Raw genomic sequence first — 22,392 nt, 5'->3', positions numbered from 1 at the left:
AGATACTTGCACATACCCCTCTACCTCCGCCATCTCCACCCATCCATACAGCTCCCTTCTCTCTTAAACCTGTCTCCACTGCCTATATCAACTCTCTCCTCAGTAAACTCAAATGTGCTCCCCCTCTGCTGATAGCTTACCTCTTCAGTTCCTTAAACTAGCTGCAAACTCCATTGCCTATCCCATCTCCACACTCATTAACAGATCTATCAAAGAAAACATTGTTCCTGACACCTGGAAGAAGTTTTATGTTATACCCTTACACAAAGGGGGTAATTCAAATGACCCCTCTAATGTCCAGCCTATAGCTACTCGGTCACCTCTAAGATCCTTGAGAAGTGCATCCATAAACAGCTTCTCAACCATTTGCTACATGAGAATCTCCTAACCCCTACCCAACATGTTTTTCGTCCATTTCGCAGTACAACCACTGCTCTAGTATCTTTCACTCAGGCTATCTTTCATGCTAGAGACAACAATAAATTAGTCTCCTGTCTATTCCTTGACCTAAGGCCTTTGATATTGTCTCCCACAACCTTCTTCTCTCTAAACCTTCTAACCTTAATCTATCAAACCCTACACTATGTTGGTTTGCAAGTTACCTCTCTAACAGACTAAAGTCTGTTAAATGGCTCTCTGCATTCTCACCCTTCCTTCCCATTCACATTTGGGTTCCACATGGCTCCATCCTTGGACCCCTACTGTTCAACATCTTCACTAACAACCTACACACATCCTATCAACACTCTTCTTTACTTCAGTACGCCAATGATTTTACAATGATTTCCTTCTCCAACAATCTCTCTAACTTTCTCATCCTTACTCAAGAATCTCTTCACTCTGTAGAGAAATAACTAACTTCCAACTAGCTCCTTCTTAATCCTAACAAACAAACTTCTCCTCTTCCTCCCAAAATCTCTCCAACACCTAAAAGATTCCTTTACTGTCCTTCCCTCAACAACACAACTATCGAGGTGGAAAATCACACCAAATTACTAGGAGTCATAACAGATGACCAATTAAAATTCAATTTGCATATACAACACTGCATAAAAAACATCAAAAACTAGGCCTCTTCTATAGACACAAAATATTCTTACTAATGAATCTAAACTCACCCTTTCACAGGCCTATTCCTACCCACCCTTTTATACGCTGTCCCAATTTTCACTAACTTACAAGCTAATCTCTTGAATAACTTGGAACTTACCTATAATAATATCGCTCGATTTACATCAAATAAACCCTATCGCTCTCACCATTGCCTATCCCTTAAGCACCTTCAGTGGTCTGAATTGCAACAACAGCTACTCCTACCTCAACTATACCTAGCACACAGTATCCTTAACTGACCCAATTCTTGTCCCATTCTGGCTACACTCCTCCCCCACTATATTCCTACACGGACTCTTTGCAGCTCTAAAAAACATCTCCTTGAGATATAAAAACCCATTAACAACATTGGCAAGCTTCTCTATAATCACTCTGTTGTGAAAGCCTGGAAAAAAATGTCCCTACATGTTAGACTGATTCCTGACACTACTTGTTTCAAAAGAAGGCTAAAAGTCACCATATTAAACTCCAGGATGTGGTCTTGCAATGACCCAACCTGATCTACTGTAACTCTCCTTGCTTTGTCTCTACTCCAAACCTGATTTTCTTTTTAGACCATCTACCTATTTCCCCAAAATGGTCATATGACTATATTGTATTCCTATATTTTATCATACTCTATGTTAATCTTGTTTTGTCATTACTTCTCTCTATCTGCAATCTTGCACTGCATCTTTATGGAATGTAATTACCTATTATTTTATGTTTTATTCTGTATCTTCAAAATGTTTAATGATACCTGCTCTTGCAACAAATGTATAAACTATTGTATTGTGATGTGTAAAGATTGTAACTGAATTGTAACTTTTGGTATTCCTTTGTTTATATCATCAGTGTTTAATTCTGTAGCTCTTCTCCTCAGGTCTCCGCTGAAAAGGGGCATCTACCCAGTCAGACTAACCCAGTCAACAAATGTCAAAATAAATAAACAAATTCAGTCAGGATGAAAACAGGAACAAAAATACTATGAATTTGAAAAAGCATAAGCTTACATAAGGTAACTTTCACACTAGTGAAGACAATTAAAATTATAATATTTAAAACTATAGCATAAGGTTTCTTAAACACTTCCTACAAATAAACACATAGCATACGGCATTGAATGGAATACAAAAAAAGTTGAAAAGTTTGGGGGAGTAAGAGGGTAAAAGAGTTATACAAGAGCAGGTGGAATATAACTGTAATGGGAAGGAACAGAGGAAGGGAAAGGATTAATCAGAATAGGATAAAAGACTGATGGAAGGAAAATACAGAAGAGGTTGAAATCATCCATCATAATATAAAAAACGTTATGGCTCAAATTAATATTAATCTAGAATATAGTAAGTTATGATCAAATATGATCATTCTGCAAGCCCTGATGGGCTGTTTGATTCCTTTCTTTACAATTACAAATTTTACTGCCTTTTTAAAGTTGTTATTTTTGGAAATTTTTGTAACTCCTTTTATAAGATTATTTCACAGTCTGGTCACATATACAGAGTAATATCTCAGTGATGGTTGGTGTTATGATTTTGACCCAAAACTATGTGTGGAATAGTGGTGTATGACAATAGTAATTTGTTAGGAGAGTATAAGATTTAATAACTGTTTTCAGTGTGTAGAGATAAGCAGCCATGTAAATTTTAGACAACCTACCTTTCTACAAAGGAAGTGATTGGATTTGTTTAGTAAATTTTGCTGCAATTTTTAAAAACTTTATAACAGCATACTTCAAGGTTACAAATGAATAACTTTGAAAAGAAAGGTACAAGTTGTGCTGGTATAGGTCAGATCCAAAAGTTATGGTTTAATTATAAGAAGGGTCAAACCAAGTTTCTGGTGTGTGTCTTCTTAGTTATATAATAAAATACAACAAACAGACTCAGGTAAGGCTCCACACTCCAATTTAAGAAACTCCAAGTTTTTAATCACAAATAAAGAAGCAGAAGCGCTTTCACAAACTGCTTCATCAGGTGTTAACAAATACTAAAACTCTAAACCATCTTTTATATGGCAGTCTTTCCTATATATTGTCGTATAAATATTGCCATAATCCTCTGCTTGCTTCAGAAGGGTAGTATGCATCCAACATATACCTTTAGGAACATGGTACACAATCAGTTATTTAGGGTGTCAAGATTAAATGTTAGAGAAGATGATTTCCAGCAACAGGTTGGGACAGTTACGAGTGAATTAAGGGCACAAGATTATGAAGAGAGTATAATACAAACTAATGTTACAGATGTAAGTATGAGGAACACTAAAGCTAGACCCTACTTTTCTGAGGGCTATACTATGAGCCAGAGGGATAGTGCTGGAGGTCGCAAGGGTAAGTTGAAGGTACCTTTGAGTTACACCAGTGATGTTTCTAGGTATATGGACATTGTATGTAGACACTGGAATATTCTAACAACTGATAAAGATATAGCCAAGGTAATAGATTGTGAGTCTAAATTTCTCTTTAGGAACAAGAAGTCTTTAAAGAGACATCTATGTTTTCCTAAGAACATCCCTTCTGCTCAGCGTGAGGTTGGAACTAAACCGTGTGGCAGATGTTCTGTTTGTGGTCTCATAGATACCATTTCAGAATTTGACTATTCTGATCAAAGAAAGATTTATAAGTTCAAAGTTACTGCTACGTGTGAAAGTAAGCATATAGTTTATCTTGCACATTGCTTATGCTGTAGGAAGTTTTACATTGGGAAAATGGATAGATGTTTTAAAGATAGGATCCATGAGCATATATATCACATGAATAAAAATAGTACAAATGCGTTATCAAAACATATAAGTACCGATTCGACACATATGTTTAAGTTCATGGCTATAGGCGGGGTTTATACATATGTCAGAGAAGGTGATGTCTGCAATTGAACTGAGGAGTTAGAGGTCACATGGATAGTTAGACTCAGGGGGTTGCTGGACATGGGCTGAATTAATATATTCCCCTGAGACCAAACTTGAAGTCCAGACCATTGTTTAGATAAGGAATGCTTACTAACAGAAAATATATATTTTGTATATGTTTTATTTTATTTGTGGACGTAATAATATTTCTGTGTTTAGAATTTTTTATATTATTTATTGTACATGTTGCATGTTGACACTATTAAGTATCTGCATATGCTTTAAATGATGGGTTTTATGATCATGCTTTTTGATCAAGTGACTATGAGAGTTTTTTTATCATGTGATGTCTTTGTAATGATATAAAATGAGAAGTTATGTACCTACCATAACGTTCCATGTTAGTTGCCTTCTTCTCGCCTTCTTTCTTGCTGGATGGGTTCGGAGCCGATCCTCGGCTCCGACTCGGCCAATACTAAAGCTCGAGAGCTATTTCCACCAGCTCGAGGCTCCCCTATATCCCACAATGCTAAGCGGTAAATACCCAGATCTCGTTTGATAGCTGAAAGAATAGCAGTGCTGGTCTCCTAGAGGCAGAGAAAAGGGAAATCCACCTCTATAGAAAGACTACCTGTAGAACTATCAAACAGGGGCAATAGAGGTGGTTGACGCTGTGGAAGATAAAAGATCCCAAGGATCCTCTCGGTCTGTCCAGGCTAGGCGGGTGGGACGCAAGAAAGAAGGCAAGAAGAAGACAACTAACATGGAACGTTATGGTAGGTACATAACTTCTCAATGTTAAGTTGTCAATCTCGCCTTCATTCTTGCTGGATGGGACCGCGTCCCTAGCACCCTTATCCTGGGTGGCTCATCGGAACAGACTCTTGAGTACGGTGGAACCAAAGTTAGCCCAGTTTCTGGAGGCCATATCCAATTTATAATGCGAGATAAAGGCATGAGGAGAAGCCCATGTAGCTGCTTGACAGATGGAATCTATGGGCAGTCTGTCTTGAAATGCTACAGACGTAGCTAACGCTCTGGTTGAATGAGCTCTAGGTCGTGATGGTAGCTTTTGGTGTCTGAGATCATAAATGAAGGAAATTACAGAGGCCAGCCATCTCGAAAGGGACACTTTGGAAACTGGAAGGCCCATCTTGCCTTCTGCATAGGATAGAAAGAGCTGGTTAGACTTCCTAAACTGTTTAGTCCTATCCAAATAATAGCGAAGCTGGCGATGAACATCTAGGAAATGTAACTTTTGTTCTGCCTTGTTGGAATAATTAGGGAAGAAAACTGGAAGGTTGATTGTCTGATTCAGATTCGCCTCAGAAGAAACCTTTGGTAAAAAGGAAGGGTTGGTCCGAAGGGACACCCTGTCTTTGTGGAAAACTAAGTATGGAGGACGACTGCAAAGAGCATGAAGTTCAGATACCCATCTAGCAGATGTTATGGCTACTAGAAAAAGGGTTTTCCATGAAAGCAATTTCAGAGAGCAGGAAGCGGCCGGTCCGAAGGGGGGGAGAATCAAGGAGGCTAGAAACAAATTTAAGTCCCACTGAGGTGGGGGGTCTCTAATTGGGGGCTTGAGCAAAAAGATACCTTTTAGAAAGGCTTTGCAAAGTTTATGGGACATGATGCTGGAGTCTGAAAAGCCTACATGGAAATTAGATATAGCCGCCAATTGTACTCTAATAGTAGACGAAGAAGAACCTGAGTGAAAAAGTTCTGCCAGGAAGTCTAGTATAGACTGGATAGGTGCAGTGAAAGGGTCTATGTTATTAGTTGCTGCCCAGAAGGAAAAACGTTTCCACTTGCTATTGTAAATCCTTCTTGTAGAAGACTTGTGGGAAGCTATAAGTATGTTACGGACCGAATGGGAAATTAAAGGAAGCCTGGCTAGGGTAGGAAGCGGAGCAACCAAGCTATGAGGTTGAGAGATGGGAGGGAGTGGTGCAGCTGACCCGATTGATGGGTCAAAAGATCTGGCACTGGATCCAGATGCCAAGGCTGCTCCAACAGAAACCGGTGAAGGAACGGAAACCATATCTGATGAGGCCAGTAAGGGGCAATGAGGATCATGTCGACTCTCAATGCGGTAGCTTTCTGAATTACTTGAGAGATCAGTGGAAAGGGGGGAAAGGCAAACAGAAGTCCCCGGGGCCAATCGTGGACTAGAGCATCCCTGGCGGGTTGACCTGGTAGGGGAAAGAGGGTGAAGAAATCGCGACACTTGCTGTTTTGGGGAGTAGCAAAAAGATCGCAGCAAGGTCGGCCCCATTTCTGAAAAAATTTCTTCCAGCACGGATTGTTTGAGAGACCACTCGTGTGATATGAGTATGGCCCTGCTCAACTTGTCTGCTATCATGTTGGACTTCCCGGGGATGTGCGTTGCTATCAGAAACCGCTGAGATGAGATTGCCCACTGCCAAAGTCTGAGTGCCTCTCGACATAAGGGATAAGACTTGGTTCCGCCCTGTTTGTTGATGTACCATACTACAGACATATTGTCTGTCTGAATTGCAATAGTCCCGGTGGGAAGAGAGTGCTGAAGGGCTTGCAACGCTAAAAGTACTGCTCTCATCTCCAGGACATTTATGAGCAGATGGCTCTCGAAAGGTTGCCATGTGCCCTGGACCGTCCTGCCCTGACAATGCCCCCCCCACCCGATCAGGGAGGCGTCCGTTGTCACCGTGGCAACCGGAGGGGGGGGGGACAAATGATCTGCCCTGAAGAACTTGAGGGGAGGTCATCCACCAAGTTAGATGCTTCTTGCATGATTGAGTCAGCAGAATACTGTGAGACACTGGGAGCTGTTGGAAGGACCACTGAGAAAACAGCATCCACTGGAGGATCCGCATGTGAAACCGTGCTAGAGGCAGAAGTGTAATGGCAGCTGCCATGAGACCTAAAACCTTCAAGACAAACCTGGCTTTGATCCTGTCACATTGAAGAAGAATGTGAACATGTTTGCGGATATCTGATACTCTTTGCTCTGTTAGTTTCGCGGAAAGATGAATTGTGTCTAAGGTGGCGCCTATAAAGGTAATGGCCTGACAAGGCAACAAGGCAGATTTTTTGAAATTTATGGAAATGCCTAGAGCTTGACAAGTATGAATGGTGTAGTCTCTGGATACGAGAAGTTGATGCCTGGTGGTAGCAGTAAGGAGCCAGTAGTCCAAATATGGAAACACCTGGAATCCCTGGCATCTCAGATGAGCCGTGACCACTGTCATGCATTTGGTGAACACTCGGGGGGCTGTAGTGAGACCAAAGGGCAGGGCTCTGAACTGATAGTGACTGGCTCCCAGCCGGAAGCGGAGGAACCTTCTGGAGCGTCTGTGCATCTTGATATGATAGTACGCATCCTGAAGGTCTATTGAGCACATCCAATTGTCCTGACCCAAGAAGGGTAGAATGGACTGAAGCGTGACCATCCGGAATTTTGTTTTGTTTACAGACTTGTTTAGTCTGCTGAGATCCAATATTGGTCTCCAGTCCCCTGTCTTTTTTGGAACCAAAAAGAATTTGGAGTAGATTCCGGATCCTTGCTGGTCTGCCAGGACTGGCTGGATAGCTCTTTTTGACAGCAGCTTTGATATTTCTAGCGCTGCTTGTTCCCTTAGACTGGGTGGAACGTCTGGAAGGGGCCCTTTTGGTTGGGATGGGATGTGGACAAAGGGAATTTTGTAACCCTCGGATATAATTGACTGTACCCATTAGTCTTGAGTGAGGGAAAGCCAGGCTTCTGGATACAGTGATAATCTTCCTCCGACTGCCTCCGAAGGTGGACAGTCGGGCAGCTTCTCAGGGATGCTGAAAAGGTTTGTCAGAGAGAGTCTCTCTGCTACCTTGATTCTGCGGATCCTCCCCCCTGCCCCTAGGGCGGCGTCTATTGTTGTTCCCCCCTCTGCCTCTAGAGGGGAACTGACTGCATGCATCAGGCGAGACTCCCTGTGATTTGCAGAACCACATTTCCCCCCCCTTCTGACCCTTGGAATACGGTCTGGAAGGGTTAGAAAACCGGACTCCCACGGCAGAGAGAGTCTTGCCATCCTGTTCGCACCTAGTCAACGTGTCCTTCACCTGAGGTCCAAACAACGCTGTACCATCAAAAGGGGAATTGGTGAAGGACACCTTGAAAGGGTCCGCAAAGTTACAAAGCCGCATCCAGGCGTGACGTCGTAAAGCTACACCTGTGCCAGCAGCCCTACTCGCCCCATCGGCCGCATAAGAAAGAAGCCGCATGGAGGAGTTGACAATTGAATTCAGGGTTGCCAGCTGGGAGTTCATTTTGTCTCAAAACCCCTCAGTTGTTGGATCCTGCAAAGCATCACCTATTTCCTTGATCATATCTCTCTGAAGACGGATGAAGTGACACAAGTAGTTCAGCGAACGCATAGCAAAGGTCGCTGAGGAGAACATCCGCTTACCGTACCTATCCATAGTCCTAGATTCCTTATTAGGAGGATGGATAGGTACCGAAGGATCAGCTAATTCCTTCTTAGTGACTGCTAGTCTTAATATTATAAATATGTTCTTTAATACGAGTGTGCAGGCTCCTAGTAGTCATCCCTACATAAAATGCAGGGCATGAACTACAAAAACAAATATAAACTACCCCTGTGGTCTTGCATGTAACATATCCAGGGACAGAAAAAGTACGGTCTATGCCCTCAAGGCAAATGACAGGTCCTTTGGCTATAAACCTACAAGTACTACAGTTGTTGCATGGAAACATACCTTTAACTTTTAAATCTCCATGGTTTCGATTATAAGAATGATATTCAAGAGCTTTTTTAACATTGTATGTATTCCTGAAAACAAAGGAGGGTTTGTTGCCCAACACACCAAATAAGTCTGAATTTCCGTGAATAATTTTCCAATTTCTCGTCAAAATGTCACGAATCTGATTATTGTCAATACTCATGTCCAAAGAACAAACTAAATTATAATTGCTCTCCACTTTAGTAAAAGTTGAATTGGATAAAATAGTGTTCTCATCATCAAGTATGGCCTTATAATTTGATTTCCTTTTAATATTTATATCATTGATAATGAAATTTAATAATGGTAAATGATACCCTCTAGAAAGAAACATATTTTTAATAAATTCAAATTCCACTGATAAATCATGATCCCTAGTGGTCATCCTGCACGCGCGGATGAACTGTCCCTTCGGTATATTTCGAATAACATGTGTGGGATGTGCACTAGTATAGTGCACATAACTATTTGTGAAAGTTTCCTTCCGGTGTATTTTACTATGAAATCTCCCTTCTAAAATATCCCACCAAAGTTGAACATCCAAAAAATTGACAGACTTTCCAGAACAACCAAGAGTGAACTGTAAAAAACCTCCAGTCTCATTTAATTTGTTGAGAAATTGCTCAACTGTAGCATCATTTCCTTGAATAATAAAAAGTAGATCATCTACAAAGCGACAATAAAACAAAACATGAAATTCGTTCTTAACTACACTTAATATGGTGTCCTCCCACCAAGACATGACCAGATTTGCATAAGCTGGGGCCGCGGACGAACCCATTGCCACACCTCTTTTCTGTCTGTAGAAAGTTTTCCCAAAAAGAAAAAAATTGTTTTGTAACAAAATTTCAATAAATCTACAGATAGTGGAAATTTGTCCTGTTCTAAAGCTTTTGTTTTTACTCAAAATGCAACGAATTGCATCCACCCCTTCTTCGTGGGGTATGCAAGTGAATAAAGATATAACATCAAGTGTAAATATAATATGCTTGTCTGGATCAAACATCCTAGTAATAGAGCTCTCCTTTAATTTATTCAAAAAGTGCCAAGAATCTTTAAGAAAAGAATCAAATTCAGACACCAATGGACTTAATATGGCATCAATAATAAGGGCTATCCCTTCAGTAACCGAGTGGGGGGGCAGATACTATTGGCCGAAAAGGTGGATCTAATTGATCCTTGTGTGTCTTCGGAATTCCAAATAGAATGCCAATTCTGGGTTTGTCAATAAAACAGAAATCATAGACTTCTAAGGTAATTTCACCTGACATCAGGGCATCATACAAAAAGGAATGAATTAATCTTTCCTTTCTCCTGATGTCAAAAAGTGTAATAACTTCATACTCATCATGATTCTCCAATAATTTGGACATTTTAAGGTTATATGATTCTTGAGACATTATTACTATATTTCCACCTTTGTCACTTCTCATAAATCTTATATTATGATTTATGTTTCTTAACCTATTAAGTGCTTTTCTTTCATCAATGGTTAAATTGTGTGTTGGCCTATCTTTCTTTGCCAAGGAAAAATGTAGGTCTTGTAAACAAGCCTCTTCATAGATTTTCAGTGTGTGTAGCAATGGGGGGTTGTAACTGGAAGATTTTATTAACTTTTTGTTGTGACATGAAACATCATGTAAAATATAAGAGAGATTTAATCTCCGTGTAAATTTCTTGATATCAATAGTGGTCTTACATAAATCAGCCTTCCTGGTAGGAACAAAGTTAAGTCCTAACCTTAAAATATGTAATTCATGTGGCCCTAAGTCAAGGTCAGTCAAATTTATAATATCAAAAACATTTGTTTCTTCTTTTTCTTTTTCTTTTGTCAATTCTCTTCCCCCGAGGAGTTGGAATTCATGAATGTCCTGCTTCTGGTGAAAACCGTCTTCTTTGTCATCGGATTTTTCTTGCCTAAAAAAGTCTTGTTACCCAAACCTGTCGTGTTAACTTCACTCGAAAGGCTGTCAGTATTCTGTTTAGTAACAGTGTTATTTTCAGGTTCAGAGTCAAAGTCAAAATTACTAGACGAAAAACAGTTGTCATTTCCTGTTAAAGAATCTTTATTGCCAAAAGATGTTAACTGGCCAGCTACTGGTACTGTCTTAAGACTGGCAGCTGGAACATTTTTGTTGACAGCAGCCATAACCCGTCCTGTATGGCTAACATTTGCGGAAATGTCTGTTCTTTTATAAGCACCAGGATTAGATGCAGTATTTTTACTATTGACAAACCCTTTACTTTCTCTACCGTTTGAAGCAAAAAAGGAGTATGCCGTCTTGTTTTTGTACGCTGTAATGTCCCGTTGAAGTTTGACCAATTTTCTGTTGGTAACTTCAACGGAATGCCTATCAACCTCTTCAAATAATGGTGTTAGAAATTCCACATTGTCAACACAAGAAAGTTCTTCCTCCAAACGGGCAATTTCTAAATTTAAATCTGACATTTTTAAAACGTTGTTTTCAACAAGTAGTTTAAGAAAGGACATACCTGCTTCATTAAAGAAGGTGACCAAATTGTCAAAAAAAGCGTCTCCGACGTAAACGCCATTGGGACATTTAAAAAACCTTAGTCCCTTAGGCATTATTTTCAATTCAATGCACCTCTCAAAGTAGTGATTCTCGATAGACAGAGAACGAAACCTTTTTATCAACCTGGTCAGTGTTTCACGTTTCTTCAAAACTTCCCCTTCGCAATAAAAGTCCTGGTTCACGAACTTCGCAAATGGGTTATTGAAGGAATCCAAAAGTTGTTTAACATCATGCCTTGTAGGAATTGCACCACGTTGATGTTGTATCCGTGGGTTGAAGTGCCGGCAGCCATCTGTTGTTGTTGTCCGCCTCAAACACTCACTGGTTGGCTCCACCTCGACAACAGTATCCAGTTCCTTAAAGGAACCGTGTGGACTAGAAGTCTCCGTTACCTCTTCGTTAGATGCATCGGCTTTAGCTACCAGATATTTTAATGACTTTTGAATGTCGACGAGAGTTGAAACAAATAACGAATTGATGTCCTTGTGAGTTTCCCCTTCGGGAATAGGATAAGTGCTAAGGTTCAGTAATACCTCGTCGGTTTCCTCCGCCATGGTAAAAAAGTAAGAAGTAACCACAAAGAAAAACCACAGAAACGTATCCAAAATAGTAAAACAGCGAAAACCAGAGGCAGAACACAGAACCAACTCCAAAAAATAGCGTAACCAAAATATTTTAATATCCGCTTTCGTCCTTGGACTTCCTCAGAATAAATAAAAACGTTTAAAACCACCATTTAAATACAATGTAAATTAATCACAGGTTATTGATTGGTCAAGTTACAAAACAATTTTTTTCTTTTTGGGAAAACTTTCTACAGACAGAAAAGAGGTGTGGCAATGGGTTCGTCCGCGGCCCCAGCTTATGCAAATCTGGTCATGTCTTGGTGGGAGGACACCATATTAAGTGTAGTTAAGAACGAATTTCATGTTTTGTTTTATTGTCGCTTTGTAGATGATCTACTTTTTATTATTCAAGGAAATGATGCTACAGTTGAGCAATTTCTCAACAAATTAAATGAGACTGGAGGTTTTTTACAGTTCACTCTTGGTTGTTCTGGAAAGTCTGTCAATTTTTTGGATGTTCAACTTTGGTGGGATATTTTAGAAGGGAGATTTCATAGTAAAATACACCGGAAGGAAACTTTCACAAATAGTTATGTGCACTATACTAGTGCACATCCCATGCATGTTATTCGAAATATACCGAAGGGACAGTTCATCCACGCATGCAGGATGACCACTAGGGATCATGATTTATCAGTGGAATTTGAATTTATTAAAAATATGTTTCTTTCTAGAGGGTATCATTTACCATTATTAAATTTCATTATCAATGATATAAATATTAAAAGGAAATCAAATTATAAGGCCATACTTGATGATGAGAACACTATTTTATCCAATTCAACTTTTACTAAAGTGGAGAGCAATTATAATTTAGTTTGTTCTTTGGACATGAGTATTGACAATAATCAGATTCGTGACATTTTGACGAGAAATTGGAAAATTATTCACGGAAATTCAGACTTATTTGGTGTGTTGGGCAACAAACCCTCCTTTGTTTTCAGGAATACATACAATGTTAAAAAAGCTCTTGAATATCATTCTTATAATCGAAACCATGGAGATTTAAAAGTTAAAGGTATGTTTCCATGCAACAACTGTAGTACTTGTAGGTTTATAGCCAAAGGACCTGTCATTTGCCTTGAGGGCATAGACCGTACTTTTTCTGTCCCTGGATATGTTACATGCAAGACCACAGGGGTAGTTTATATTTGTTTTTGTAGTTCATGCCCTGCATTTTATGTAGGGATGACTACTAGGAGCCTGCACACTCGTATTAAAGAACATATTTATAATATTAAGACTAGCAATGACAACAGTGCACTTTTCAAACATTCCATTGATTGTTTAAACTTCAAAAAATTTTTATTCTCTGTTTTAGAGGTGGTTCATTCAGACCTCAGGGGTGGGGATTTCAAAAATCTGGTAGAACAAAGAGAAACCTGGTGGCAGATCAAACTTTCTGCTGATCAAGCTCCAGGTTTAAATGAAGCAGTCAACATCAAATGTTTTTTAAAAAACAATGTGTTAAGTATAAACAAGCATAATGTTTCTATTTCCTCTCTGTTCCTGTGAAACAGGTTTCCTTCAGATCAACTATTTAATGATGTTTGTATTAATTAGATCATTACTTGACCAATCAATAACCTGTGATTAATTTACATTGTATTTAAATGATGGTTTTAAACGTTTTTATTTATTCTGAGGAAGTCCAAGGATGAAAGCGGATATTAAAATATTTTGGTTACGCTATTTTTTGGAGTTGGTTCTGTGTTCTGCCTCTGGTTTTCGCTGTTTTACTATTTTGGATATGCTTCCTCTTGCATTGTTTCTTCCGAGGGGGTTCTCCTGAAGGATCAGAAGAAGCCTCGGAAGAGGAGGATATTCCCAGTGGGTAAACTTGAGACGTTGGCTCTCTACGGTCTGGGAAGAGAGGGTAGGTAGAGACCATCGCAGGCACTGAAGGAGCCGACCGTGGAGCAGACATCGGGTCTAGTACGCTCCGCATGACCTCGAAGGTGCCCCGATCAGGCGGGGCCGAAGATCCCCACTCCAAAGAGATGAGGACTTCTCCCGGCACCGAAAGGGATGGCTCCGAGGCCAATGTCGGGGCCGAGCTCACCAGCGCCGAGGCTCTGAGAGGGAGAATGGGCTCGGGCAAGGGTCCGATGCCACTCGCCCCCTCAGAGCCGACGAGGGAAGCCCGATGCCCAGATCCCTCCAAGGAGGAGATCGGAGCCGACGACGGAGCCGAAAGTGGAAGTATCGGCTCTGACGCACCGACAGTCACGGCTCCGAGAAGCTCCAAACTCATGGGAATCGGAGGAGGAACTGAGGAAGGGATGGGTATAGCCACTGACCGTTGGGTAGGGCTATGCAGTATTTGGGCTAGTGCCTGGGACTTGAGAAGTCTGCTGACCACCCTCTCTAAATCATGGTCGGGCAGTCTGGAGGACCGAGAGGAGTGGGACCTATGGCTCCTCTCTGATAATAGTGGAGATCCCGGTGCCGAGTGGATAGAGCCAATGGGTGGGGATCTAGACCTCTTTCTAGTAGATGGCTCCGACAAAACTATCGGAGCCATCTGAGTCTCGGACCTCTTGGCTCCAGCCGGAGCCGAGGTAACCGTTTTAGTCTTAGAGACATCGGCTCCAGATGGAGTCAATGTCGAAGAAGCCTTAGAGCCACCAGCAGACGGCTCCAAAGCTGGAGCCGACGCCTTGGAAGGCTTGGAAGGTTTTCCTGACACGGTCTGGGTCAGGGAGCCTTCAGGCTTTAATAAGCCTCGCAGTATCAATTTATCTTTGCGTTCCTGCAGGACTCTTGGACTGAAAGCGTGGCAGACAGAACAAGAGTCCTGCAGGTGCAAAGGTCCCAGGCAATACACACAAGAAGTGTGACCGTCTGTCAGAGACATTTTCTGACAGCACGAGTCACACTTCTTAAAGCCTGAGACCTTAGAGTCTTTAGACATCCCAAACAAAAACTGTGAAACACAGACACACACACAGACACACCTGTTAAGAAAGGGGAAAATAATCCAACCACTCCCACAATAAGTATGACTAAGGGGAAGGGAGGGGGGCCCGAAGGCCTAAGAAAATTAACAGGGGATAAATGGGAAAAACAATTAGGGGAACCCGAAGGAGACTAGGGATAGTTAACTAATAAACTGTAAAGAAAACTATTCTAAGAAAAAAATAAGGGGTTTTGAAGTTTTACAACTATAAAAAGTCACTAACCTGCAGAGCCGGTAGAAACAAGCACCTCGTAGCTAAAGCGGCAAACGAGATCTGGGTATTTACCACCTAGCATTGTGGGATATAGGGGAGCCTCAAGCCGGTGGAAATAGCTCTCGAGCTTTAGTACTGGCCGAGTCAGAGCAGAGGATCGGCTCCGAACCCATCCAGCAAGAATGAAGGCGAGATTGACAACTTAACATGGATGGTTTAGAGTTTTAGTATTTGTTAACACCTGATGAAGCAGTTTGTGAAAGCGCGTGTGTTTATTTATTCATGATTAAAAACTTGGAGTTTCTTAAACTGGAGTGTGGAGCCTTACCTGAGTCCATTTGTTGTATTTTATTATATGGACTTGTGATTATTTGGACACCGGTACCTGGTTCTTGGCGGTAATTCCTGTTCTTGTTTCTTAAATAGTTTGTCACCACAAAGTTCAAACTTTAAATGATGACTAATTCGGTCTTGTCAGCTATCTCATTCAGACTGATGGATTTTAAAATCACAAGTTAATTTGTTATTCAATATGTTAGTGAAAGACATGGGTTAAGTTTTATTTAAATTTAGAAAAAAAATTGAGTCTTACAACCATTTTAAGTTACAGCTGAAAGATGACAAAGATGTTTTCAGTCCATAGCTCCAAAGAAATGGCAAAAGCAAGATCTTACATTTCTTCTTCTCCATGTAATGGCTTAGTAGCTCATTCTTCTGTTTCTCAATGTCCTCAAGCTCCTTCTGGTTTTGGTCACTTAGTGTAATGATGGCATTCTGGCGCTTGTGAGTTCGTTTTGACATATATGTCATGTATTCTTGCTGGGGAATAAACAGATCAACAAACTTATTTACATATGAACCATGGTCCAGACATCCAAAAGTTAACTGATGAACATTGTACAACACAACAGCTTTTATTTAGCTCAGGAAAAATAGAACCATATGCTTTTTTTCTTGTCTGTGTCAATTTTAACATATATAAGCAAGGACAACATACTAGATTAATTGGGCAAGGCAAATATAAAACTTCCGCAAGACTTTAAAACAAATAAGAGCAATAGAAACAATTTTGAAGTGTGCAGCAGAACGGCTCCACACCAAATTAAATTTATTGACACTACCACTGCAATAAGCATGGCAGGTTTATTGTTGTTCTTTAGTGCAGTCAGCAATAAAGCTGTCATGCTGACCGTTGCAGTACTACATTAGGCTTTCATTTTAAATATTTTGTTGTCATTTTCTTTCCACTGATGTTTCTTAACAGCACAACCATACTGTTGCCCTTTCAGCAACAGATCTGGAGGAGTATTCTACAATTTATAGTTCTGTATAAAGTGCTTCTTACCATGATCATGTGTTTTTTAAACTTTACCAGTTTCATAGAAGGTGGCTAGATAAGCCTTAAGCCTCACTTAACTCCAAAAAAAATATTTTATGGCATATCTAGTCATGTTCTGTGAAGGTAGTACAGCATTAAAAACACCTGACTGTATGATACAGCCTTTTATACAGTACTATTCACTTTTAAATACCCCTTGATCTGTTCTCTCATTTATTTAGTCATTAGACAACTACAACAGAGAGACAGTCACTTTTTCACAGCACCAGCACTATTTCTGTGCATAACCGGCAAAGGAAAACGATAACTGACTGGTCACTTTTAATAAGCTATTCAGCATATTTGTTTATAAGTAAGTACATTCTATTGTTTTAATGGAACCAGGGATTGATATTAGTTAAAAAAAAAAAAAAAACAGTTGGCCAATAAAAAGGCAAACCACACCACTGCTTCCTCTGCCCACTTGAAAAAAATGCTCCTTAATGGAAATTCTGATATAACATATCATGTGTGTTTTCTTTTGCAAACTTGGGCACTTCCTGTTCTAATCAATAGCACTGTAAAGTTAGAAATACATGTCAAAAATGAATATGGGTTCTTCTCTTGTGGATGATGTGATATTTGCAGTGATATTTGCAGGTAGCATAAGATACGCAATGAGCCATGTTTAACTTTAATGTTTGGTTCACTGGCATCATTGCCAATGGCCTCTTCACAGAATCTGGGAAATGGAAGGGAGAAATGAGAGAACAGAAGAAAGAATAAGGTGGGAATCATGCTAGAGGGTGAGGGCACAAACAGAAGGAGAGGATGGAAAATGTGAGGTGGTGAGGAATAAGAAGAAATTAAGTAGAACCACTTGGCAGAATTCAAGGAGTGTATGAAGAAGAATAAAGACAGAGTACAATGAGAGATGATGAGAATTATATTTAGCGAGTTTTCTCTATCAGAAACTAATTTATGAGTAAGAACATGTGAGTTGCTTAATTTCATCTCCTGGGTTCCAAATACAGTCCTGAGGCTATCAGCTGCTATGCTGCACTACAAGTAACAGAGCATATCCAAAGCATTAGAAACTTCCAAACACATTACACTTCCCACTTACAGTGGATATAAAAAGTTTACACAGCCCTGTTAAAATGCCAGGTTTTTGTGATATAAAAAATGAGACCACAATAAATCATTTCAAAACTTTTCCAGCCTTTAAGGTGACCTATAACTTGTACAATTCAATTGAAAAACAAACAAATCTGTTAGGGGGAAAATATAAAAAATAAAAAAAACATACAATAAGCTGGTTGCATGTGTGTGCACACCCTTAAACTAATACTTTGTTGAAGCACCTTTTAATTTAATTACAGCATTCAGTCTTCTTGGGTACACACCTGCCATCAATTAAATAGACTCTGATTAACCTCAAATACAGTTCAGCTGTCCTAGTAGGATTTTCCTGACATTTACTCAGTTGCCTGCTACAGCAAAAGCCATGGTTCGCAGAGAGCTTACAAAGCATCAAAAGGATTTCATTGTTGAAAGGTATCAGTCAGGAGAAGGGTACAAAAAATGTCCACAGCATTGGATATATCATGGAACAGAACACAGTGAAGACAGTCATCAAAAAGTGGAGAAAATATGGGTCAACAGTGATGTTGCAAAGAACTGGACGTCCCTCCAAAGCTGATGAAAAGAAGAAAACTGGTCAGGGAGGCTGCCAAGAGACCTACAGGAACTCTAAAGGACATGCAGGAATTTCTGGCAAGTACTGCTTGTGTACTACATGTGACAACAATCTCCTGTATTCTCCATATGTCTGGGCTATGGGGTAGAGTTGCAAGACGGAAGCTTTTTCTTACACAGAAAAACATCCAGGCCTGGCTAAAATTTGCAAAACAATACATCAAGTCTCCCAAAAGCATGTGAGAAAATGTGTTATGGTCTAATGAGACCAAGGTTGAACTTTCTGGCCACAATTCCAAAAGGTACGTTTGGCGCAAAAACAGCACTTTGCATCACCAAAAGAACACCATCCGCATGGTGAAGCATGGTGGTGGCAGTATCATGCTTTGGGGTTGCTTTTCTTCAGCTGAAACTGGGGCTTTAGTTAAGGTGAAGGGAATTATGAACAGTTCCAAATACCAGGTCTATATTATGGCATCGAAAGGCTGTAACATCGTATATGAAAAGACCGATATGTATTCAGTGAAATCCATTTCCGCGATTCGCTGAATTCTTACAGGACAAAGATGTAGTTGGCCAACTACACAGTTTTGCCCTTTTCTCCACTGTAGTGCAATCTTGGAGTTGGTGTATTTAGTTAGGGGGTGTGTGGGGGGAGAGCCCCCCACATCAGGTGGTGTGGATTTGGTTTAGGTAAAATTAGTTTTGTTGCATTGCAGGGCAAGTACTTGTTTACCCAACAAGATTTCAGTGAATCGCAGAAATGGATTTCGCTGAATACTTGTCGGTCTTTTCGTATTCCCCCAAATACCAGTCACATTTGGCCCAAAACCTTCAGGCATCTGCTAGAAAGCTGAAAATGAAGAGGAATCTCACCTTTTAACACGACAATGACCCCAAGCATATATCCAAATCAACAAAAGAATGGCTTCATCAGAAGAAAATAAAAGTTTTGGAATGTCCCAGACCTAAATCCAATAGAAAATCTGTGGGGTGACCTAAAGAGGGCTGTGCACAAGAGATACCCTCGCAATCTGACAGATTTGGAGTGCTTTTGCAAGGAAGAGTGGGCAAATATTGCCAAGTCAAGATGTGCCATGCTGATAGACTCTTATCCAAGAAGACTGAATGATGTAATTAAATCAAAAGGTGCTTCAGCAAAGTATTAGTTTAAGGGTGTGCACACTTATGCAACCAGCTTAACGTATGCTTTTTATTTTTTATATGTTTTCCTCTAACAGATTTGTTTGTTTTTCAATTGAATTCTACAGGTTATAGGTCACCTTAAAGGTTGGAAAAGTTTTGAAATGATTTATTGTGGTCTCATTTTTTTATATCACAAAACCCTGGCATTTTAACAGGAGTGTGTAAACTTTTTATATCTACTGTACATCTTGCAGCAACAAAATTGGGTGTTCTGAGTTTGTAAAATGTATTTTAAAAATTTAAAGCAGTTGTGATCACATCATCAGTACAAAAAAAAAGAAAAAAACATAAGACAGCATCCTGTTTCTGTTAGTCAGAAATATGGTGCACAGTTGGAAATGTATTTAAGATTTTCACTATATTGTGACATTTATATTACGGTGCCTCTGAAACCGAAACATATACGTATATTTGTCTGCTTAGCATGACATTTCCAGCATGCAGCCCTCCATGTAAGCCTACAAAAACAGATATACAGTATGATTACAGTAAGCTTTACCTTGACGAGCAAACATTCACATGATAATTATCTTAAAATTATTAGGATATTGCTTTATTTTTCATTTTTAGAATATTTTGCATCATGTATGTTATCTGTATGCATGGCTACACCTTCTCTGTGTTACATGCATGTTTTTTTCCTGTTTACTTATCTGATTAGTAACTTTTCTACCTAATGTCTACCTTTCTCTTTATGCCTTATTTTTCTAGATCATCCGTCATTTGCTTGTTTATTATAGCGTCACTCTTCTTAAATGCCTGTCACCAGTGGAAGTGTTCCTATAGTTTCTGTTACCAATTTTTCTAAGTGGGGTTATCAGCTCTTTTCCTTTTCCATACATCTCCTTACTGCCCATTAAGTATCGGGCAAGTAAACATAGTTTTGTGTGTTATGAGATTTCTCGTATATTTGATGGTTGGCATACTGCAAAAACTTAAGAAGAGGGTATATAAAAAGCATCTATACTGAAATGGTAGCAATAAAATTGAAATATACTTTTTGCTGCATTCTTGTTAGCAAACTACTTTTCTCAAAATGACAGAAATAGGGAAATTACACACACATCACACTTTTTCACAAAAAATGATATAAAAGTGAAAAGATTAAAGATAATTTAAATGATGCTTAAGTATAATGTGAGAACTTAGGTTTATATGCAAAGTTTGGGATATCTTGAATTTAAACACAGTAAACACCAAGATAAAGTAAATTAATCTAGTTTTTTGTGGTGATATAGCACTAGCCTCAGTCAAACAATAACTGGATTTCAGTTCTTACACTAAGGAGACCCAGTACATCATTTGCAATTCTAAGTGCAAATAATGGCAAACTCTGTACTTCATCTTCATTCTGAAATCCTTCTTGTTACAGTTTACAGTTTTGTTGTTTACTTGAGTTGCCCCTGTTTAACAATCTCAGCGAAATTTCATGCATACTCAGGCTAGCAGTAAATTAATCGCTTTTTTAATTGCTGCTCATGTGGAAAATATTGGAGAGAGAAGCAAAAAAAAAAACATTATTGTCATTAGGCATTAGCAAGTGCTGCATATGCTTTTAAAATTCAGACATCCACGAACAAATCAGAAAATTGACTGCGGTGACATCATTTAAAGTGATTTATGGTACTTTTTTTTTTAAGTGTTCTGGTTTTGTTTTACATGTATCGCAATAGCAACATTAATTACTGTAGTGCTGTTATGTGTGTTTTCTTTTGTAGAATTATTTATTTTCTAGCCAAAACTGTCAAAGCACAGCTTCTGTTGGCATTCTGAAACGTATTTTTCTGTGAAACTCCACCCCGACATGATATCATATTAGGTAACTGCTAGAGTAGAGCTGGAAATACTGAAACGTGTCATGCTTTTTTCAGAGACTTGCTGTTATGTTTTTTTTTTTCCTGAGTATCAACTATGACAGGATAAAAACAATGTAAATACAGTTACATTCAGTTTTTAATCTAATTAGTATTGCACTGAGTGCTTTACTATTTTACACAGCTGTACTTTTAAAGGAGTTACCATTACAGTTGTAGAGTGGTGAAATAGGTTATCTGTGTGCTGTATTGCTGGTGGTAGCCTCATGCTTTTTGCAGTTCATTTTTTTTTTCCAAAAAAAAAAACTTTTTATTTAGATTTTAGCAGTGCAAACATCACTAGGAAAGAGAACACTACAGTTAATACAAATGTATACAACAATAATTAGGTTACGTTGAAAACAGAAAAATGACAAGTATTTACAGAAAAGAAAAATTAACACTGAGCCTAGAACTATATACACTACATACAATAGAAGTCACATGTAAGCTTAAGTTTTCATAACTAGAACAAGAAAATGAAAGAAGGAGCATATGATATTGAGATGTGTGGGCGAAGTATGCAAACTCTTTGTTACATCTAGATATATTATAGAAATACTTATATGTTGAGATAATGAAAGGAATAGTTTAAGTTATTGTTGTGACAAGTTAGTATCGGAGTTTATCAGAATAGGCTGGTGTGATATCAGATTTTAATTCTTAAGAATTACGTCCAGCAAGTATCCCCAGTATTTATGGTAGTATTGCTTTTGTTTTGTAGCAGTGTATGCTAATTTATGGGAGGATATCTATTTAATAGCTAGATTAGAAAAATCTTCCCATGGAAACAAGGATTTATCAATCCAGTTTTTGGTGATGTAGAATTTAATAAGGGCACACATAGTGATGAGAATGTGTTTTAAGATTTGGGGAAGACTGGTTGTAGTAATATGGAAAATAGTTGTTTCCCATGAAAAGATGGATTTTTCATTTCCTATCTTTTCTAATCTTACTCTTACAGAACACCATAGGTTGTGGGCTCTCTTACAGCTCCAGAAAATGTGCAAAGTGTCTGCTATTTGATTTGGGCAGTATGCTGAATATTTGGGATTGAATTTATTAAGAATTGATGGCGTATAGTAAGCGTTGCTGTTAATCATGATTTGGATGTATAACAAACACTTGAAGGGAATACACTTGATTGTATTTTCAATAGCCATTTTTTTATTTTCATATGAAATCAGCTGACTTTTTTTCCTGCCAATAGGTTGAGAATAGGAGGGAATTTTGAGATTTTATGCTTATTATTAGTTTGTATGTCCTGGAGATCATTTT

At 39.1% G+C, this 22,392-nt stretch overlaps 1 protein-coding gene across 1 annotated transcript in view; it reads right to left on the bottom strand.

Annotated features, from left to right (window-relative positions):
- The window catches only part of LOC122795685 (coiled-coil domain-containing protein 166-like), a 1,310,434-nt gene that overhangs the window by 534,238 nt on the left and 753,804 nt on the right, over positions 1 to 22,392 (bottom strand). Inside the window, exon 4 of the mRNA XM_044063979.1 lies at positions 15,714 to 15,858. Within this exon, the coding sequence (XP_043919914.1) occupies positions 15,714 to 15,858 (145 nt within the window). The remainder of the gene's footprint in view (positions 1 to 15,713; positions 15,859 to 22,392) is intronic.

Source organism: Protopterus annectens, chromosome 2.part2 (assembly GCF_019279795.1).
Source record: "Protopterus annectens isolate FY-2018-M chromosome 2.part2, PAN1.0, whole genome shotgun sequence".
In the NCBI taxonomy this organism is placed as follows: Eukaryota; Metazoa; Chordata; order Ceratodontiformes; family Protopteridae; genus Protopterus; species Protopterus annectens.
The sequence above is the reverse complement of the archived record's forward strand: the minus strand, read 5'-3'. Positions and strand labels throughout refer to the sequence as shown.